The sequence below is a fragment of the Netta rufina genome (genome assembly GCF_964035555.1).
Source record: "Netta rufina genome assembly, chromosome: 2".
NCBI lineage: Eukaryota > Metazoa > Chordata > Aves > Anseriformes > Anatidae > Netta > Netta rufina.
This window is the reverse complement of record NC_140124.1, coordinates 62,043,939-62,066,890: the sequence shown is the minus strand read 5'-3', so window position 1 is coordinate 62,066,890 and position 22,952 is coordinate 62,043,939. Positions and strand designations below refer to the sequence as shown.

General features: G+C 40.2%; 1 protein-coding gene across 1 annotated transcript in view; it reads right to left on the bottom strand.

The window, feature by feature from the left end:
- The window catches only part of NPSR1 (neuropeptide S receptor 1), a gene marked incomplete at both ends in the record, with an annotated part of 62,289 nt that extends 59,692 nt beyond the window's left edge, over positions 1 to 2,597 (bottom strand). The window contains one exon of the mRNA XM_084281557.1: positions 2,451 to 2,597. Within this exon, the coding sequence (XP_084137683.1) occupies positions 2,451 to 2,597 (147 nt within the window). The remainder of the gene's footprint in view (positions 1 to 2,450) is intronic.
- Between the last annotated feature and the right edge of the window lie 20,355 nt (positions 2,598 to 22,952).

The window sequence follows — 22,952 nt, the reverse complement described above, 5'->3', positions numbered from 1 at the left end:
TGGTTCAGCTCTGAGTCACATTATTTTACTTCTGCAATGTTGCCACCATGGTGTAAACCAGACAGTACCAGTAGGTGGGTACAGGTAGTCCTTCTGAAACATGGGAGGAAAAAAAGAAAACAGTGCTCCCTTTTCATCTCATAGTTCGAGCTGTGTATGAGATACCCTACAGAGCTGATATTGGGTAAAATCCTTAAAAAAATCATTAATGTAGGAATTGCTGCAGGTACTGTGTGAGCATCACTCCCTAGTCTCCATTTATTCATTTAAATCATGTTTTCCTGTTATACCTTTGGTAAGGTAGATTAAAACTCTGCGTTTCCCAAAGAGAAATAGGTGCACTTGCTTGCTTTGTGTTGGACATAGAGCCATGTGGCAAGTCCCCACATGCCACAGGCACAGACCATGTCCAACATATCCTGGAGGTTTCTGCTTCACAGCCACTCAGAGTGTCTGTTTAACCTGCACCTGTGTGGTGACTGTTTGTCCAGTCTCCTTTACTGTTAGCAACGGGCCACGACTTGTTTGAAAATCCCAATAAATGGCCAAAGCCTCATTTGTAGATATATTTTGAGCACCAAGTTCAAATTCTATGGGTTTTTAATCTATTCAGCCCATTCCAAGGTGACCTTTTATTTCCTTAGCTGTTTAACCAGAGCCTTGTGAAGAGGAAGGATATGTCTCTCTTGCTGGATGGGATAAGGACATGACCACCACCCAGAGCGTGGGCAGTGCTGGTGGAGGACAGCCAACCTAGGCAGCAGGTATCAGCAGCACCTTCCACATGTGAGCATTTACTGAGAGCTGAAATTGCTGGCAGGGAGCCCTGCCTTCCTTGCACAGTAGTTGTCAGAGCAGGTGCTTTATTCCTGCTTTCCTGCAGCAGCAACACCAGCTGTCACTTGTCTACAGAGTCAAAATATTTCCATGCCTATCAGCATCTGGTAATTGATGTGAAATCAGTGAACCTCCTTGCAAAGTTCATGCTATATTTGCCAGAGCTAGACATCAGGCAGCAGAGTGCAAGTATAATGAGAAACTCTTAGCTAACTGAATCAAGTTTCTTTTAGCAGTGGACGAGCACACGTGACTATCCATGGTATCCTAATTATTGTAATTTACTTATTCTACCCTATTAAGAAGCATTTTTTTTTTCTGCCTGGGGACTTTCTAATCATGGAATTAATTTGTCACTTTTACCATTATAAAATACTGCTCCCATGACATTGTTCAGATTTACAGCCCTCAGTGTGAAGAGGAGAAAGGAGATAAAGAAAAAATAGTAAAAAAAGGTTTTGCTCCTCACTTGTGTTGTTTTTTCAAGAGCCTTTTAGGAGTCTAACATGAAGAGAAAAATAAAATAAAAATAAAAAGGGAAAACAGAAAGTTGTCACCCTTGACATCCCACATAAGAAAGTACTGTCTTAGCAAGAAAGAAAAAAAAAAAAAAGTAAAAAAGTATAATGTTAAATGAGACCCAAATTAATAAATTGTAGGAATAGAAGTAAACTTTTTCCTTAGCAGAGGTGAAAAACAGTGGTAACTCCTTTGATTCCATGTGCATTGTACCAGAGTATTATCAATCTCCTAGAAATCAAAATTCTGAATGTATTCCTGATAACCAACTATATTCTCAAACGAGGTGAGTGCCTATACTTGTCTGTCTGAAAGTGAAGCTTTCAGAGTGGCAGGGTACTTCTTGTCAGCCCTTTTAGTAACTTGAACATAACTGATACAACTACAGTAAAGTGACACATGACACACGGCATGAAATTAAGCAGTGACAACAGGCACAGAAAGCTGAAGCAAAGATGTAACTCAGTACCTCTTTCATCTTTTTCCACATTCGCATATTGCAAGGGTGATGTTTATTTTGGGCGATGAATGAATACGCTTCTCGTGTCGCTCAACAGCATTCACTACTGGATCATTCATCCTGTATGTTCTTAAAGAGATGCTGCATCCCCCTCTCAGGTTGAAAACAAATAAACAAGCTAACTAATTAAAACCTGTCCCTCTTGTTTTTAAAACAAAGAAGCCAACACACACACACAAAATCTGTCTCACTTGTGTGCAGATGTTTGTTACAGATGGAAAATTGAAAAGAAATCCCTTATGTCAAGACTATGGCTAGAAGAAATTATGTACAAGATGTGTTAAACTGATATGCACTTTTGATTAAAGATGCATGTATAATTACAATGCCACTTTAGAAAAGCAGTACCACCCTCTCTTCTAAGGGGAGACAATTGGCTAAGACCTGCAAGTCTGAACTCCAAATCCTGTAACTCTTTTGTTTTTCAGTAAATGCCTCACATATGCTGTCACCTGTCTTGGGAGGGCAAAATCCACAAATACACAGGCAAAAAGTTCAATAATCCTAGCTGCCTCCCCGCAGAGGTGATGAAAATGCACCACAGCTTGTGAGAAAAGTAATGCACTGGCTGTACCTTGAAGGAATAGTAAAAGGATCCCCACTCCTCTTCTTCCACCACTTCAGTGAAAGTCACTGTCTCAGTGCAGGTGACAAGGGTGAAATCCAGCCAGCCGGTGCCAGCTGGGGACCTGCTGCTGGCTTCTGTGGAGCTGACCTCCATCACCGGCTTCTGCTTGAATTGTCTAGGTGCTTGTTTTCCTAAGAGTTCACGCAGACAAGTCTCTCCCGTAAAAGCAAAGCAGCAAAAACGGCTTCTCACTGCTCCACCACTGGCTACCAGAGGCATTAGGCTTCAGCGTAGCTGAGTGATAAAAAAATAAAAAAGCAAAGGAAGAAAAAAAAAAAAAAAAAGCCAAGCTGGCACCAGCCCTTTGAGCTATCTTTCAGCATAACTCTATCAACAGCCGTCCACATGCTCTTTCCAGCAGCTGGACCAGCAGCTGGTAAGAAAGTCAGCACATGTGGACTCATCCATATGCCTTGTAGTCTCAGGACTCTCTGGCATCCACAGATGCCAGCTCTGGAGCCAGGCATGGCTGTAAAAACAGAGACATGGGGCACAAACTCACATTTAGTGCATCCAGGATTAGTTCAATTTAGTGGAGTTGCTCTGTCTCAGGACAGAACAATCATAAGCAGTACTCAGTCTATTTTCACAGCCATGTCCCACCAACTCAATTTCTCCATCTCCTGTTACCTGCAGGACAGAAGCTTGGAGGAATTGGAGAAACTTCTGGGTGCCCAAGCAATATTCAGGCTTTGCCAAGATACACTGAAGTCATCCAGAGGAGGATTGGTCCTGGCCCATATAGATAATTAGAACCATTCATGAAGAGAAAGAACCAGCACTGATCTATATGCACCAGTGATCAATACTTACTTAAAACTTCCTGCACTGAGTGTTGTCTTTTTGGGATTTTTTTGGCTCACTCATTCCGACACAGATGGTAGTCTCAAGCGTATTAGAGGTGCTAAGGAGCTTTTCAGTACATACATGATCCTGCACAACTCTCAGGACTAAATCAAGAGTGACTTCTCTTGTGGCTTTGCCAGCTGGTTGCTGTAAGTAATGCTTATGGTGTTAAAAAGGTAATTCAGGTAAAAGAAGAGGTAATTCAGGTCTTCCATTACTCTTACCTTTTCTGTCTTCAATTATTGTCACTGTCACTGCCCCGCTTCGTTGATGGCTGTTTTTGCTGAAATGCTGTTTTGTTTGTTAGTTCATTTGTTTGTTTTGTGGTTGATCACAACATTTTAAGCCATGGGCTGTCTGTGGTACCATATCTATATTTAAACTAATTCTCTAGGGAAAAACAAAACAAAACAAAAACAAAAACAAACAAACAAAAAGCACTTATTTTCTTATTTTTTAAGCCTCTAAAAAAAAATCTGAAATTTGACGTATGGGTTTGCTCCCTCCACCCTTCACCATTCCCAAGATTAAGCAAACTGTTTGAATACCCCTGGAATGAATGGAGAAATAAAAGACTTTACTGATTGAATCTCAAAAGCCTATAGCAGGCAAGCTCAAATCCCAGCAGTTCCTCGGTGGATAATGAATAGCTGATTGATTCCTACAACTGACGTTGTTTTCCTCAGCCAGGAGTCAGCCAGGAGTTTCAAAAGTCTCTGAGAATTTCAGTGCTTGAAGAGATTTAGGTGGTTTTACATAGAGAGAAATTGAGTCTTCCCACTGTTTTTAAAAAAGATGCTCTCAAATTATTTTATTTTATTTTAAATTATTGAGAGCATTTTTTTTCTGATATATAATAAAATGTGATTTTTACTTTCTTAACCTAACCTATTTCTCTTTTTAAGTCTCACTATTTTACTACACCACAGCATAAGCATGCTTCCTATATAGGAAATATTAAACAATTTTGAAAATAATCTTTAAGCAAAGAGAATGGAATATTCAGAAGAAGAACAGAGAAGACTTGTTTTAGGCACCACTTCACTGGCCCTTCTTTTTACCTTGGTCTCAGAACCTACACAAAATTGTATTTCTCAAATATAGCTTTGAACCAAGGGGCTGGAAAACTAGAGCATAAATGGTTCCAGTGCAAGCTAAGTAGAACTCTTTGCAGCTGCTGTGTGTAACAAAGCTTTATGCTCATCTTCCATGTGCAGACACAGGGGGGAGACCTGCAACATGCAACATGTGTCTCCCCATAACAGGATGGTTTTCCTTACTGGGAAGAGAAGGAAACAAAAAGTGAAATCAGGAGACTAATACCGTGCATAATGTTGATCATTTCCCCAAATTTAGCTGATCTCAACCTTCAGATGCACCTAATAGTTTAAAAAATTAGGCACGTCTGAAATGCAGAGGCTCAAGGTTATATATATGTGTGTATATATATTGTACAGAATTTACAGTAGAGTTGGCTTTTCTGTATTTAGCCTGTATTGGAAGGAAACTGCAAAAATATTTGGATTCTTGCTGTTTGTAGTTTCCTGTACCCTGGAGTAGTTAGACATAATCATATTAAATGCAAAGAAGAAATAAGGCTATCGGGCTTCAGAAAGAAAGAGAATGAGATATTTCTTGCTTCTAACAGTATGACAAGTTAATTGCTTTTCATTAAAAACAAACAAGCAAACAAAAAACAACATGTTTATCCAAATCTGTATAGAGTGGCCTTGGAAGAGGAAGGTCAGCCTGCTGTTCCCCATCTCCTTCTCCCCCAAAGCTGACTGGGCAGTTCAGAGGGGCGCAGCTGCTGCTGATGGCAGTGAGGACCACAGGAGAGCTGCCTTCCTGCATCCCCACTGCACAGGAGCAACACAGAAATTGCACATTAGTGACACAATCCCTGTTGCCTGACATGGAAACCAGCATGAAACATCAGTTTTCCTTTAATTTTGAAGCTGCTTGGCATGCATGTTGTTTTCTGTTTGCACTGTGCCTTTGGTGGGGTGCAGTTCTGTTCAGCATGGGTTGGAGATAACCAGGTTGACAGTGATGGGACTAGCCAAGGCTGCAGGTGGCCCCAGTGCTGGGAAGGGATGCCCATATTTCAGGGCTCTTGGAGGCCAGCGCTGCAGGTGCAGCAGGGAAGACACCATGTGTGCCTTCCCTGTGATGGGGCTCACATCTACTGCTAGTCTCTGGCTTGCATGATCTGCACCTCGCTCCAGCTCCCCTGCGTGACTTGCAGCAACAGTCTGATGGTTCCACATAAGGCTCCCTTAGCTGGGCTGTGACTGTTCCCCCAGCATTTACAATCACAATTTTACACATTTTTTAGCCACACCAGGCAGAGACAACATCAAGCTTCTAAATCCTCTAAGACCTGAAATAGCAACAATCTTGTATTAGTTAATTTCTGAGTTCTGAAGTTAGAGGCTGGCAGATGGAACTGAAGAGCCTCTCCCTTATACAGAGAAATATGTGTTTGATTTTCTTTCGGAATCTGTAGAAACTCAAGCTTGTAATATTCAAAGCCTTCACAGAATGAGATGACAAATCTCTGCCTAGGTCCAGCCTGATTTCTGGCCAGTCAGTATCTATCCAGCCCTGAATCAGATCCCCAGACTGCCAGAGGGTGGATTCTTTCTATAGATTGACGTTTTGGATTGGATCTTTTGCAAAAAAGAAAAAAATCTGTATTTTACCATTAGTAAAGAAGGAGGGTCATAAAAATCACAGAGCATTTTTCTAATAGTAATGACAAAAGATGAGCACTTTATTCCTTTTCCATTCAAAAATGACTTTTTCAAGGAGAACTTTTCCACATCTTCATTTCTGCTTGTGGTATTAATTCAGGGTGGTCCATTTGAAAGAAAGGATTAATGGGCATTTATCTGTATTTGCAAATAAACTCTTGGAGAAGAACAAGCAGTTCTTAAGGAATTGTCTTTGAGAAGAAGCATGTAGGTGAAGAAAGTGTGTAGAAGAATGCTATTAAATATGAATGTCATGTCAGTGGAAGTGTCAGACACCCTGAAATTTCAAATCCTTTCCTCTCTTTGTAGCAGCACAACCATGAAGAAAATCATGTATTTCACAAGGGCCTGGTTCTCCCAGGATAGTTCCTGTTCAGGGACAGAATCACAGCTATCTTTAGCAAAAAAAAAAAAAGAGCCAAGGCCCATGACCTGAAACAGAAGCCTGATAAATATGCATTCCTATACAATATCAAGGCAGTCAACATCATATTATTCATTATATAGCATGGGAGCACGCCTGCTTTCAAGGAGCTGAGCAGGTATCCAGGATATGGATATGGCACCCATCCCAGAAGGTCCTGGCAAGAGGTAATGCATGGCACACCACCCAGTAGACAGCATGAATTCACAGCTCCTAGTCACCAGAAAGATTTACTTCCAAAATCCACCCTTCTCGAAGCGCTGACATGCCCACAGTCGCTGGGATGGGAAAGCAGCTCCAAAACAAAGCTGAGCTGCCAAACAGGCAGTGCAGCTGCAGGTGAGCCCCGGCTGGCCCCCAGCAGGCCGGCAGGCACAGAGCCACCCCACAGAACACATGTCCGGCCACGGGATGACCATGGGGAGCACAACACCAGCAGTCTGAGTGCCCTATCCTACCCTCCTTCTGCTGCAGAGCCCTGGTAACAAAAACAAGCACAAAGGTCAGTTGAGAGTGGGCAGAGAGGGCGTGCAGTTGCAGCTCCCATTTTATCTAAAACTGGCTTCAGCAGTTTTTTGTGCATTTATACAGTCTCCTGAGCTAAATGCCAGAGTCTCAGCAGGGCGACAAACCTGTTTAGCACCGTACAGGAAGGCTGTTGGAGGAAAACTGAGGTCCAGGTTTCCACAAGCAGATATCTTGCAGTGCTTTAAACAACCACCACCAATGGTGGTGCCTTTCACAGCTTTTAATGCATATGTGATTTCAAACCAGGAATTATTTTCAGTATAGTTTTCATATTGTTGCTTTACAGCATTTTTCTTCCCTTCATCCACATTTAGTTGAAACACAACCAATTGTCAGTTCATCTTAGACTATGTCTTACAGATGTCACATCATGACTGCTTGGGGAGAGAAGTACTTCTTTCCTCCCACCCCTCAAGTTCTGCCCACAACCTACAGTGGTGGCACACAAGATGTTGAATCCATTGTTAAAGCCTGCCATAATTTAAGAGTTGCTCCCCCATTGGAGTTCAGAGGATGCCTGGAACTGATGAACCTCTCTGTTCCTCTGCAGGGGATGAAGAATAATCTAATGGCTAAGACATGGACTTGCAGTTGTGGGAAGATATAAAGCTCCTTGTTCCTCTACAAATTCCCATCTCAGATCAAATGGTACTATAGATGCTACAAAGAGGGGTATTGAGAGAAATCAGGCTAATCCGTCAACACTAAGAGCTTGGGAAAAGACCAGCACAAACTTCAATGGAGGTCAAAAAAATGGAGGACTTCTGTGCCCAAGGGGAGGTAGGAGAACAAAAGAAAGTGTGGTAGGAAAGAATTTAAAGTGCCTGTATCCCAGTCCTCATTTCTGTGGAAGAAGTTGTATCTGAAGTAATGAATACACTCTGTCTTCTGGCAATGAGCAGCAGTGTGGAAGTGCAGATTTACAAAGGAGGTGGAAAGCTGTTAGATGAATTGCAGGACTTTTTATTGCCAATTACAATTTCATGGCAGGGTTATTATTTATTAAATATAGAAGCAGCCAGTTGAATTCTAACTGCTCTTAGGCTTAATTCCACTTTAAAAAAAGGCCAAAGAAATTATTCAGAGCTAGAGGAAAAACCCTTTGCAGTAGCAGGCATACTTCTAACAGCCTTCACGTCTGCATGCATGCACACATATGGAAAGAAAGAAAACAAACCACTCTTCTGAATGGGAATGGGTTACACCCAATTTCCCTTTAATAAAGCCTAGGATGGAGTAAACTAAATGTACTGCACTGCCACCACTAACAGGCATGTGAAGGACAATTTGAACTGTGTAACTTCCTCAATTATTGAAGCTGAGGATTTGAGGCTCTCCAGAGAAAGATATACTTCATCCACTGCTTTGCCCTCCAAAAGCATCATGTGGACAGAAAAAAAAACAACAACAAAAAAACAAACAAACAAACAACAACAACAAAAAATAACAAACAAACAAACAAACAAAATGTTCACAGGTAGAATATGACCCATGTCAGAACCGGATTGGGAGTCAGAAATCAATATCAACCACAACATACAATTGAATCCCAAATCATCTCTGTAGAGGAGGAGGATGTCTATTTTCAGGCAGCACAAGGGACGAGCTATCACCAGAATCAAAGAATCACAGAATCACAGAATTTCTAGGTTGGAAGAGACCTCAAGATCATCGAGTCCAACCTCTGACCTAACGCTAGCAGTCCCCACTAAACCATATCCCTCAGCTCTACATCTAAACGTCTTTTGAAGACTTCCAGGGATGGTGACTCCACCACTTCCCTGGGCAGCCTGTTCCAATGCCTCACAACCCTTTCAGTGAAGAAGTTCTTCCTAACATCTAACCTAAAACTCCCCTGGCGCAACTTAAGCCCATTCCCCCTCGTCCTGTCACCAGGCACGTGGGAGAATAGACCAACCCCCACCTCGCTACAGCCTCCCTTGAGGTACCTATAGAGAGCGATAAGGTCGCCCCTGAGCCTCCTCTTCTCCAGGCTGAACAAGCCCAGCTCCCTCAGCCGCTCCTCGTAGGACTTGTTCTCCAGGCCCCTCACCAGCTTCGTCGCCCTTCTCTGGACCCGCTCAAGCACCTCAATGTCCTTCTTGTAGCGAGGGGCCCAAAACTGAACACAGTACTCGAGGTGCGGCCTCACCAGAGCCGAGTACAGGGGGACGATCACCTCCCTAGCCCTGCTGGTCACGCTGTTTCTGATACAAGCCAGGATGCTGTTGGCCTTCTTGGCCACCTGAGCACACTGCTGGCTCATATTCAGCTGACTATCCACCATCACTCCCAGGTCCTTCTCTGCCTGGCAGCTCTCCAACCATTCCTCTCCCAGCCTGTAGCTCTGCTTGGAGTTATTGCGCCCCAGGTGCAGGACCCGGCACTTGGCCTTGTTGAACTTCATGCAGTTGACCTCGGCCCATCGGTGCAGCCTATCCAGATCCTCCTGCAGAGCCTTCCTACCCTCAAGCAGATCAACACACGCACCTAGCTTGGTGTCATCTGCAAACTTACTGAGGGTGCACTCGATGCCCTCGTACAGATCATCGATGAAGATATTAAAGAGGACCGGCCCCAGCACCGAGCCCTGGGGGACACCACTAGTGACTGGTCTCCAACTGGACTTGACTCCATTTACCACGACTCTTTGGGCCCAGCTATCCAGCCAGTTTCTAACCCAACGAAGTGTGCGCCAGCATTTATTTTGAATTCTCTTGATTGCAGAGCAGAGGAAAGGGCTAGGAAACAGAAAGAACTAAAGAAATATGCAATGAGGCTTCTTCAAAGACCTCACCTGGAAGCAGTCTTTATTCCTTTGTTTATGCATATAAGTGCCCCTGTACATTGCCATGAGCGGTGTGTTTAATAACATACATTGGCCAAAACAGTAATCCAGATCTGGTAGGCAGTACATCAACATAGGTTTTTGGTGTTAGACAAATGACATGAAAATAGTCTTCTGCAAGCCAGTTCTTCACAGACTGGAATAGAGGTGTAAATTACTCAGTCCTCTGTGATTCAAAATTTTATTTCCAAAATCCTACAGTCTTTTGCTAATATAGTTTTCAGGAATGCCTCTTTGGATACTATTGTGAAGTGTTTAGAATATCAAGGCCATTTTATTCTTGTTCCTGATCACATTAAGAAATATATTTTCATTTACAAAATGAAGAAATATGCTGTGAACAAATATATATTTGTGAACAAATATATCCATCTGATTATGGTTTGGATTCTGTGAAGAAAAAGGAGTGAAACAGGACTACTCCACACTCTGATTGGAAGCAGAAAAGTTGTTCAAAGAAACAATGTTATCTAAAGAAAAATACACAATTTAGCAACTGTCATGAGGTTTTGGAAATACTTGATATAAGTACTCACATCACCTAGTGACTGGCCATACAGCAAGTTGTAACTGGTCACATCAACTCAGTCCAGTATTGTTGTGCCCCACATTTGAACAGACTTTCTGTCTGGAATTAACATCATTTCAATGAGATGCACAGAATAATTTGGATATCTTATGGCATTGATTCTTTGCTCACAACTGTACATGTATTATGACACAAATGTTCAGACAAATGTCAGAACGGGCATAATTACCCAACTGATCACACTACCCCTAGGAATGCTTTGCTAGGTACCCTTGCAACAACTGTTCTAACTGCAGTGAGTTACGGAGAGGTAGTGCCAGATTCTCATGGAAGTAAATGGGCTTCTATAGACAAAATAACGTCTCCATTTGTTAGGCAAGATATTTCCAGTCTGTGTATGAACATAACACTGATTCAGGTCATATTGTTCTTGTAATAAAGCTAGACAGAATAAAACAATAAGTACCAGTTAGGAAATGAGTTCAAAAAGTTTCCAGTGCTTAACAGTTGTGTGGGTGGAGTAAAATAACACACACAAAACACAATTTGTTAGTCATTAGAAACAAACCTGGAATCAACATGAGCTGTGGTGATCCTGCTGCCCAGTGTCAAGTTTTCAGAACTTCTAAAAAGACTAAAATTGTTGAAGAGTTCTTTAGTTTTTCTTTTCAGAGCAGAAAGGAACTCTGAAGTAAATAAATAAATAAATAAATATGTATCGTTATGCATTCACATATGTATCAAATTAGAGAGAGATTAAATGAAGGAGAAGAAAACCATCTCTGCATTTGAAGCATTCATCATTTTTGTAGCACAATTTGCTTTAGGAGAAAATAATGTTTTCTGTGGTTTTGAACATGCAAAATAATTCAAGACTTTATATGAACTGCTGCTTGGGGATTAGATGAGGATTTAATATCTTTCTCAGAGACAGAATTAATTAAAGTCTCTCCTCTTCGGGAAGGTGATGAGCAAAACAAAACATAGAGCTTTGATTTATTTCTCTACAGAAATAAAATGTGTATAATAATTTTTCTTTTCATTTTCTTTTTTTAAAAAATGAATCATTTAAAAAATTATCATATGAGTTGCTTAAGGGATTTTAATACACTTGCTTAAGGGATTTTAATACACTTCCAAAATGTCAGCTAAAATTGAACCATTGGGTCTCCTTTAGAAAATTTTGAAAATCTGTTGTCACAAGCTAAGGAAATACTGTCTAAGTATTACCAAAGATCTGTCCTTTTCTTTAATTTTTCATATGCTTAACACCAGAACTGATTGGGAAACCTATTGGTTAGTTGATAGGCCTCACTGTTTTTCATATTTTCTACGATCATCTCATAAAAAGTTTTGATACTCTTTTCATAAAAGACCTCATCAAAAAGCTGAAGGCTGCGCACACACAAAAAATCATTTTCTGTTGGCAAAGATTTTCAATCCTCAAATTTTATGATGTAATGTTTCAAGGCACAGCTGTTATTACCAGATCAGAGTATTTGCTGAATCTGGTAAGAATGATGATATCAGAACAATGCAATGTTTTAGGATTGTGATTTCAATTCACCTGTAACTACATGTAGGATTAACAATGTCTTATATTCAATAAACTCTGGAACATGAGTAGTACCTATCTATATTGAACTCATTGATGTGCCTTGCACCTTCATAGTCCTATCGACAATAGAAACTTGTGATATCAGGACAGGAACATTTGCTGGGGTAAAAAACAAACAAACAAACAAATAAATATATATATATATATATAAAGAAAGAAAGAAAATTAAGGAAAAGAAAGGGAGGAAGAAAGAGAGAAAGAGAGAGAGAGAGAGAGAGAGAAAGAGAGAGAGAAAGAGAGAAAGAGAGAAAGAGAGAAAGAGAGAGAGAAAGAGAGAAAGAGAGAGAGAGAGAAAGAGAGAGAAAGAGAGAAAGAGAAGAAAGAAAGAAAGAGAAGAAAGAAAGAAAGAAAGAAAGAAAGAAAGAAAGAAAGAAAGAAAGAAAGAAAGAAAGAAAGAAAGAAAGAAAGAAAGAAAAAGAAAGAAAGACACTTTCATTCAAATGTGGGTACGTTATTTTTGTCTGTTTTAAAGCATGTCTCATAGGTGAATTGATGTCTCCCTTCTTTGACAACTTAAGTTTTTTGCATTTACTTTTTAAGCAAGCAGCCTGGAAGGACCATCCAAAGTCAGATATGGTAAATAGGTAGGGCTCATTTTCTGGTGTTTGGATTTGGTCTGTGCATTGATATTTAAGTATGAGGACAATGTATTTACCACCAGCCAAAGCCCTGAGCAATTACAGGAATCATACCCAACCTCTGTTTCACTGTAGGATTTGTCTTAGCACAGTACTGTTTACACACCCTCTGTAGCTGAATTATATCACTATTTGCAGGTTAATTGGAAACCCTTTATATGTGTTGCTAATCAGAAGAATTGCTGTGGCTGCACTGAATGCACAATTGAATGTGGTCCCACGTGTGTTTCAATCAGTTAACAAAAGGCAGGTGCAAAAGACACTTATTCTGAAATACTTAAAATTAAAGGGAATGAAAAAAGTAGTAAAAAACACTGATAAGCTGCTGAGAGGAGCAACACTCATAGGAAAAAAACTTAAGACTTTAATTTCTGTGCTGACTCATTGTCTCTCTGTGCAGTTTCAGCAGTCCACGTTGCTTCTTTTTAAATGACTGGATGACCAAAAGAATGAAAAAAATATCAGTCTTTTTACTACTAATAGAGAAATAATTAGAAAAAACTTATTTCTGTAATCTGAGTTTTTCATTTCAAAGGTCTTAATGCGGGGTTTTCTAAGATGCATTCCCCATTATCAGTCATCTTGCTACCAGCCATCTGTCACCACGGCCAGTAGCAGGCAGTACAGATAGGCTGTGAACTTCAGTAAAGTCTGTTCAGGTACAATGCCTTTCACCAACTTCTATTTAACTTACATGAAAATGTAAATCTGAGAAGCTATGCTAAGTCACGGGAAAGTATGAAATTATATTTGCAGACCTTATTGTTAGTGGTTTTAGGCAACTCAAATAAAAATCTAACTAATCTGGCTCAGTGTCAGGGTCTGTAAGTCTGAAATGGCTTTGACCACCTCGTGTCAGGAGTGACACAAATTAGAGCATCTCACAGAAAACCTGCTGGTACCTGGTCTTCTCTGTTCTCTCTCTCCACCAAGCAGCAATCCATAGCAGCTGCAGTGAAAAATAAATCAACAACAGCTGAAAATTATCCCTTATTATCATGACAAAAACCCTAGCAGCCATGTCTGAATTCCCTATAGCACTGACTTAAAAGTTTAAAAGAAACAGCTATTTTATTGCATTTTAAAGAAACTAAAAATACCCACCCTAAACCATCAAGACAAAAAATTCTTATTCCTAACTTTTTTTTTTTGTCAAAACGATTTGACCTCAAACTAATTAATTTCACTCAACACAAACAAGCCTTTTTGTGAAAGATATTTCACAAGAATAGTTTTTGATACCCTGTTTCGAGGAGTTCAACACTAGCAAACTTTAAAGTGTACCTGTACTTCTGATGATGTATCTGGCAATCTTTATACATAACATTATGTTAGGTATAGATATATATATATGTGCGTATAGATATGGTAGGCAGACATTTAAATGGCTTAGACCAAATTTCAGAGCCTCCTGAGTATTCATATAAAGCCCAAGAAATGGACATTGGAAAGCAGTCAATTTAAAACCAAAAAAAAGCCTGTGCAGCCAATGCATTTCCCATACCAGAATGGGAAAAGGTGACAAATGGCAAACTGGGGATAGGATCTAAACAAGTGTTTGAGAATGAAGTCTCTAGCAAATAACTTTCACATACAACTGCTCCTCCTGTAAAAGCCTGTGGCCTCATTTGGATTTTCATGCCCTGCATCTGGTTCATTTTTCCAGTCTCCAAATGCAAGATGGTTGAGACAGAGGCTTGTATTCCTTGCTGCCTGTTTGAGGAGCACCAGAAAGGCACTGCTATCCCTTGCCCAGGTGTGTGCAATCCCTCCCCTGCAGCATGGCACTAGTAAGAAAAGCAAAGCAAGCATCGTTTGTGCTGTTAAATGCACCCAAAGAGTCACCATGTCATTAGCATACGAGCAACCAATGTCTCTCGGGATGGAGTGCAGCAGAGTATTGGAAGATTTGGACTACTGATTTAAACACTGCTCAACTGTGACTATTTGCCTAAACTTTATAAGGCAATCTTATCCCATAATTTTAGTATAGATCTTTCCCACAGTTCAAGAAAAGATTGATGGGTAGGAGTTTTACAGTCTTGGCCACGGTCCTGTAAGATAAATATGGATTAACTGTCCTGGATTCAATATTTAATGTAATAAAATGCTTTTTTTACAGGTATGGAAATGTAACTTTGTCATGCATTTTAATTATGCTGGGAAAAAAAAAGTCATGTCAGCATCTAATTTGTTCTGTTCAAATCTTCACATGCTCTGAAGATAAATCTCTTCTGTTTGAAGAAGGTTAAGATAGTCAAGGGAGAAGATCAAATAATTAGGAATAGGTGAATTTAAAATCACTGTTCCAGACTGTCAAATAGATAAGAGTACAAAGACTGAACAGTAAATTATACATATATATAATATACATGTACAACTTCTCATTCCATTTCTGTAATTGGGGAAAAAAAAAAAAAAAGTATGTTTTATCAGTTCATCTCAGACTCCCATGATACTCAGTCACAGGTCATCAACTACATCAAATAAGTTATAATGTACCTGTACAGAATTAATTCAAGATTGGGGGTTCTGGTTGACAGCGGGCTGAACATGAGCCAGCAGTGTGCTCAGGTGGCCAAGAAGGCCAACAGCATCCTGGCTAGTATCAGGAATAGTGTGACCGGTGTGGCTAGGGAAGAGATCGTCCCTCTGTAGTCAGCTCTGGTGAGGCCACACCTTGAGCACTGTGCTCACCACAGGAAAGATTTGGGTTTCTTGAGCATGTGCAGAGAAGAGCACCAAAACTGGTGAAGAGCAAACAAGAGCTGTGAGGAGCAGCTGGGGGCCCTGGGGCTACTCGGTCTGGAGAGGAGGAAGCTGAGGGCAGAGCTCCCCACTCTCCACAGCTGCCTGACAGGAGGCTGCAGCCAGGAGCAGCGTGTTGCTCTCCTTGCTCAGGTGACAAGTGACAGGATACAAGGTGACAGCCCCGAGCTGCACCAGGGGAAGGTTGAGCTGAGTGTCAGGAAGGATTTCCTCTCAGAGAGGGTAACGAGGCCTTGGAAGGGGCTGCTGAGGGATGTGGTGGGGTCTCCATCCCTGGAGGTATTTAAGAGACGTGTGGATGTGGCGCTTAGAGGTGTGGTTTAGTGGTGGACTGGTAGTGTTAGGTGGCTGATTGGATTCGTTGATCCTGAAGGTCTTTTCCAACCTAAATGATTATATGATTCTACATCATAGCATACCTGTAGCTCAGCCTAGTTGACACTATATATGCATATCACCTTCTATAATGCCAGTTGTTCTACACTACTTTTTGGAGCTATGCTAATAACCAATGAGGAGAGGGGGTGTCAGCTCACTGATACGGCAAAATGAAAATAGAAAATTTCAGCTTCCTTGCTTCAGGCCAGGTAATTTTTTATTTTTTTTTTAAATTTAATTAAGCATAGATAAAGCTATTAATGTTTCAAGACTTCCAGAATATTAAAACAGACAAACAAAGAGAATATTCCACAGGAAAAAAAAAAATAAAAAAAATTCTAATTTCTCTGGCCTTTTATTTTAGCTGAAACTCTCTGAAAAAAAAAAAAAAAAAAAAAAAAAAAAACAGAATGCAGAATGGCTCCTGTGAAACCAGGAGGCTATAGGGCTCTACCAGACTGGTCTCTTACTGGTTCTTACTGGTTTACCTACGCTCAGACCCAGATCTTCAGAGTGGCATCATTTAGGAGCACAAACCTTCTGCTCAGGATAGAAACAGACTATATTTCCTCTTTACTGTTGTTCCTGGCATCAGCTGAGCTGGCAGGTAAGAATTGGATAAGGACAGGGCAGCATCTGCTGTCCTCCCTTATCAGGGTTTGGCTCCTTTTCTAATGGTGTAAAGGGGCTCCCTGGTGCCACTGCATCACCTCCAGTCCAGGGTGTCCTCCAAGCGGTTCAATTTGTCTAGCTTAAAGAGCACAGTTACTTGGGGTTACACATTTAGTTCAAGTGGGTGGTACGTTAAAGCTTGGACCAGCACCTGCGGTGAAAACAAACTGCCTGTGTTTTTATATCTTTTTATTTTATTTATTTATTTATTTTTAACAGCATAGAGCACTAGACCACACTGGAACCTCCCTCCTGAAGGCTGTAATGTGGATAAATAATGTGTTCAGCTATCTGTGGTTTCTGCACCTTTACTGCTGCCTTTCAAGTGGAAGAGTTAACCTGACAACACCAACAGTTAAAATGAAGGAAGTGAACAACACTTCATTTCACATCATAGAGCACCCTTAAGGTAATGTGTGTTAGAGCAGTTGGCTTATGCAGTGATTACAGTACCCAAGTGAGCATGTCATGACGATGTGCTTGCCACCATAACAACACTTTATTAATGACCAAACTAATGATCAAACTTGTATTTGACTTGCCATTAATGGGATGCCTTTATTAGGACAGGGATCTTATGAGTAAGAGCAAAATCACCTTGCAGGGCTGAACTGCCATGCTCACCCTGATTTATTTTATTGGTACAGCAGGGAAAAGGTAGCATTACATTACTTTAAAATGACAGATTGCACCACATGTAATGCTTCTAGAAAAGATAATTTTCTAGCTGCTGTATCTGACCAAACTGCAGATACACTGATGGATGAAGCTGGTCTGCAACAGGACCTTGAAATATTTAAGAAACCCACAATATGGCAGCTTGCAAGTGTCTGATCAGATTCTAGCATTTTGCAGTAACATGACATTTATTTTTCCCAAATAGCTTTTCAAAGACCACCTTAACTCTGTGCACTCTCTGAAAATAAAGCAGGCACTACAGGGTCTGGATTTTAGAAGTCAGGAATCAGCTGCTGCCTACTGCTGTGTGTGAGGAATCCCATGTTGTTTTTTAAACTTAAGTTTGAGGACAAACCCAGCATTTAAAAAATAGTGAAACTTCTATAGGCTGCCTTTCAGACTTAATAGGGGCTTGACAGAGCATCAGTGACAGCAGGAATGGTCTTGAGGAAGCCATGTTTCTCCGTGACTTTTATTGTATGAACCAGTGAAAAAGAAATGAAAACTAGCAACACTGATGTTTAAAAATCAGCAACACCACCCATCTATCCAAACCTGTGGCCTCTGTGCCACTGTGGGTCATACTTCACATTTCAGGGAATTAGTCCATGTGAAAATCACTGGCTGTTTTTTTTTTTCAGAACTGCCACTCAAAGAAAAATCACGAAGCACTCCTTGCCCCTCAGCCCTGCTGCTCCAGTCTCCACCCACGCTCCACCCTGTCTCTAAGATGCTGGTTTGTAGCAGTGCTCTCTGCACTTTTCTGAAGACCTTTCACCTTTGTGAACCAGTCCTGGTGTGTCCCAGACCTAAGGCAGGGAGGGATCTGCTGAACATCCACCTGGGATGTGGCTAACATGAAACAAAACAGAGATTTTTCTGTCATCATTTCTCTCCTTCCCTGTCTCTATTAACTGTGTTGCTCAGAAGACCTGTGATATTTCCCATGCACTAAGCTGACCTCCTCTCCCTTCAGAGTTAGGCAAAAACACAGACCTCACTGTGCAATGTCTCTCTTCCATCATCACTACCCAGAGGTTTTTAGGGGGATATCTCACACCTACCTGCTTAGCGCTAGCACCCTTCTGCACCCTGCTCCTTGTCAGGGGACCACAGCATCCCCTGCTGTCATTAATAGGTCCTCATGTATTCTCCACAGGCTCATAAAATCCTTGCTTATTAGCCAAATTTCATAATTCCACATGAAATATGGCCAGTAGCCCCAAGTTCAGGCTGGCTGCCAGTCATTTTGGCTCAGCCAAAACATGGTAACTGTCTTTTATGGTGAAATGCAACAGAATCTTTTTCTTGGTGTGCACACATGAGCTATCTCCTACATGATTTAATATTATTCATATTTAAAAACCATCTTAAAAAAAATATTTACAAGCATCTGTCATTGTTGCATTTTGATTCTTTTGCAAGTATATTCAGCTCGTGCTCTCTTTATAACCCACGTAAATAGCAAGCCTGGCTTCACTGGCATTTCTCATCTTGCTGGAGCCCTCTGGAGACAGGATCTCCACATTCTGTCCATAAGAATGAGCAAAGAATTCCCTACAGAGATCAGAGGCAGCAGAATGGGTTTCTTGAGGTGATTATGGGTGACTGACACATCAGTTCTGCCCACACTGTTCCAGTAAAAAGTTGGAAGAAGGATACAACCGACAAATTACATAAAGCTCACCATGGTGTTAGTCATGCCACTGCACAGTTCATCCATATCATTGAATTTTCTGCTGTCTCATATCCATGAACGTACCTACACCTTCAGGTATTCCCAGCTGCTACACAGACATATTTCAGTATTCTATCTTGAAGTGGAGGATGTTAAAAAGCAGGGTTTCTAGCTCATGTAAACTTTCTTCCCTTCGTTCCCACAATCCCTATTGTTCCGATGTGCTTTCACAACCTTTTGCACAAATTGACAATCTGAAGGCCTGAAAGGAGCAGCTGTCTGTTGAGAGCCAAAAATTCATGAGCTTTTGGCCTCTTAAGCTCAAATAGAGACTTTGCAAACTCTGGTGCAGTTCTGCAGGAACTGCTTGGGATTCAGAACACAATGAGCCTGAGGTGTGTTAGATCCAGTACTTCAAATAAATCACTGTCTTTTGATTAAAAAAAAAAAAAAAAAAAAAAAAAAGAATCCTGCCTTCCACTGCCATAACATGTCTAAGCCATAAACAGCATCATCTCCCAAATGAGGGGTTTACCAGTAACATCTGGTCATCAATATATTCTACTCAGTGCAGCAATAAACTAACCGTATTGGGACAATTATGAATTCACAAGACGACTTAGACTTCACATCTCTGTTCTCCTCCACCTGACATGATTCCCCACTAGTTAAGTGGATGGTATTGATTTAGGCAGGTAGGCTCCATATACTGCATGCTGGAAGAGTTACAAGATTAAAGCACAGACCCTGCAAGTCAACAAGCAGAATTAAGGAATACTTGAGCTAAGAGGAAATGTGGTGTTGCTTAAAACCCAGCCACATTTACAAATTTACTATTCTCAGCTGCCAGAAGCTTGAAATTCACAGCCCCTCCTATAGTTACAGGTAGGCATCACAGTGTTTCCACATATCAAGTTGAGTTCTCCGCCCAGAGAGGCTACGCAATAGACAGGAACAGAGAAAGCACATTGCCTCCATTCAGTAAAAGTCCCAAGCCTTAAAAGTCTGAAGCCTTTGCAGCTCTAAAGAAACTGTCCTCTTCAGTGTTTTCAAATAGCTATTGCAGCTGCTCTTATTCAATAACATCTCTTCCCTTAGCAAAAGCAAGACAAAAAAATAATGCAAATGGATATAGGATATATGATATATAATGTGAACATTATTAAGTACCTCATTAAATCATTAATCTTTAACCTTCACAAATGTAGTGACAACATACAATGGTATTTGCTACAGACAACTGTTCTTTCATACTCACACAACAGAATTATTTATAGCACCAGTACACATCTAAGCAACAAAGGAGCATGAAAGGTAGTGATGAAAGATGCATTGTACCATAAGCAATAAATCAGAGAGCACCAAATTGCTGAATACTAAAGAAAAGGAAGCCACCTGAAAATAATGTTGTGATTAGCAACAAAAACACTTTAAAAAGTGCTTAATGCTAAACACATATTTGTTTCTTACCAAAGTCAGTTAAATTTAAGCTTTTATTCAGAATTAGGTATGCACTTAACTGCTTTGCTGAATTGGGAGCTAAAGGAGGATGACGTGATGATTTCTATCCAAGACTTCAGGATAAATAATGTTTTCAGGGCAATTCATGAAGCCAAACACATAGCTGCATCTCAGTCAATAACAACAAATATCACTATCAGAATAAATTCGATTAGTATTCGAGATTGAATTAGTGGTATTCTTGTAAGCATCGTTTTTTTCAATTTCTACTAAAAAGCTTTTGGTCATGAAAAACTGCTTCAGGACACTTAGATACCTCTTAGAGCTGTTACAGGTAAGCCTTTCTCCTTTACCCATCATTTTCATGCAGCACTAGGGCAACAACTCAAGAAAGTCAGGCATGAAACACTGAATTCATATCTTTGGTTTCTCTCTTTGTAGACTTCCCATGATTTGCATACATGTGGGATTCTTTACTATGTATATATGTGCATGTGTGTATTATCTTAAATGACGATTTAAAATATTTAGATAAAGAAATCTCTACGTGTATAATTTTCATTAAAGTAGTACTGTTCATAAGCCATACAGATTTGGTCTTTCCAGTATTTAGTGTAATTATTTTATTCAAATAATTAACTTTTAACTGATTTAAAAAGCAAAACAGTTGTGTAAGTAAAACGATCAAAAGATCAGGGTATATGGCCAATGCAAAGGCACCAAAGAACTCTTTAATCAGGAGAGGAAATGAATGAAGAAAGACATGGAAACAGTTATTAAATCCATCAACATTGGATAGGACAAGACATGATGGACTTAAATTGCCGCAAGAATTTTAAGGTGGACATTAGGAACAAAAACAACAACAAAATTCTAATTGTAAGGCAAAGGAAAGCTCAGAAATCAATTGCCTGGGGAGGCAATGGAAGCCTATTCTACGGGGTTTCTTGTTTGGTTAACTAATATCCATCAAGAAAAGTTTAATAAATTTTTATTGCCACAGGGATAGGAGACAGATTTCTTGAGATGTTGTTCATCTGTATTTCTTGTGATTCTAGGTTAAAAGCTGAGTAGAAAGTATTAGAGAAAAGGGGAATGGAGGAGAAATCATTTTATTTTCTCTATTCCAGACTGAAGAGTCAGATGCTACATTGTTCTAGTACAGTTATGGCATCCCGTCACAATGGACACATTTCTATCACCTCAGTAGTAGTAATCAGCTACTTACATGCCCTAAAGTCTATAAAATACCATGGGTGAGGTAGTTTTCCCACTTATAGATTAATGGGAGCCTACAACCACCAGTCAATTTCTATTTATTAAGACGAATGCAAATACAAATACACCTATTTTCCTTTAGTGGAATATTGTACTTTGTTCAGAAGGGACCATAGGCTTAATTCGTATTTTCATATACATACATGCTCAGCTTACCAAAACTAGCTCCTGCTATTGGTCTTTGGTGATGTAAGTTAATATATCTGACTATGAGAAGAAATCTGTGATACAGAGAGCATCCTCATTCATTAAATTAACTGCAGCTTCCATCTATTGTAATATGACAATGTCTTTGTAATGAAAGCCATTTGACTCATAGTCTCTCTTTAAATAAAGAGAATCCAAGCAGCTGCAGAGGTCGGTATCAAAGTGATGAGTCATAAAATGAATTTCAAACTCAGTTATGTAATGAATGCAAGCATATATACTCCTTTACACAGAAATAAAGCAGAACCCTATGAAATGAATGTGAAATGGCCAGAAGGTGAAAACTGTTTTCTAGTCTTTGATGTAAGTTGCTGGTCTTTTTCAGTTTGAAGACCCCATAAAAGTTTTCTATTGAAGCTGTATATCCTCTACAGTAAATTTAAGCCTCTGCTGATAGCTTTCCTTTGCTTAGTACTCCCACTGATCCCTTAGAAGATGAAAAACACAGACATATGTGAACTCCCTGAATCCAGTGAAATTTAAAAGGGAAGAAAAATTATGTGCTTTGCAAGCATGCCTGAAAATGTTCATAATTACCTAGCTGTTCTGGTTGCAGTTAAGGAAAGTGCATCCTGCTTTGTGTAAATAACCTAACATGAACAATGTTCTCCTCTCCAACCCATGACACCAAGGGATGCATGAACATGTATTTCAGAGCAGTTTATCCAAGTAAGGTTTCTGTTGACTGCTTTCCACTGCCTTCATACTAAATCAATTTCAGAAGATTTTCAGACTACTGTTCCAATATCCATTAATACTATTGATATTGATGGGGAATAAAGACCACCTAGTTGCAGTTTCAGCATGTGTTCAGTTTTCTGTGAACAAATAGCTAAGAACCAACAAGTACTGGACAATTTTGCACATCTACTCTACACCAAGTACTTCCCTAGTTAAATAATTCCAGCTGCAATCAGAACCAGCCCAATTTTAAAATTATTTCGCTCAAGTTTGCTTGATTCTGCATGGAAAAAAAATCTGTAGGATTTTGTTTGGACATTGATGCCTGGAACATTGTCTGCAACTTTGGAATTAATCTAATGCAGTGTCCAGAAGGCCTCTTGCAATGAACAGAAGAGCCCCCAGTTTGAGTATCAGACATTCCTTCCACCAGTTGGAGCTTTGATCAGACCATTACAT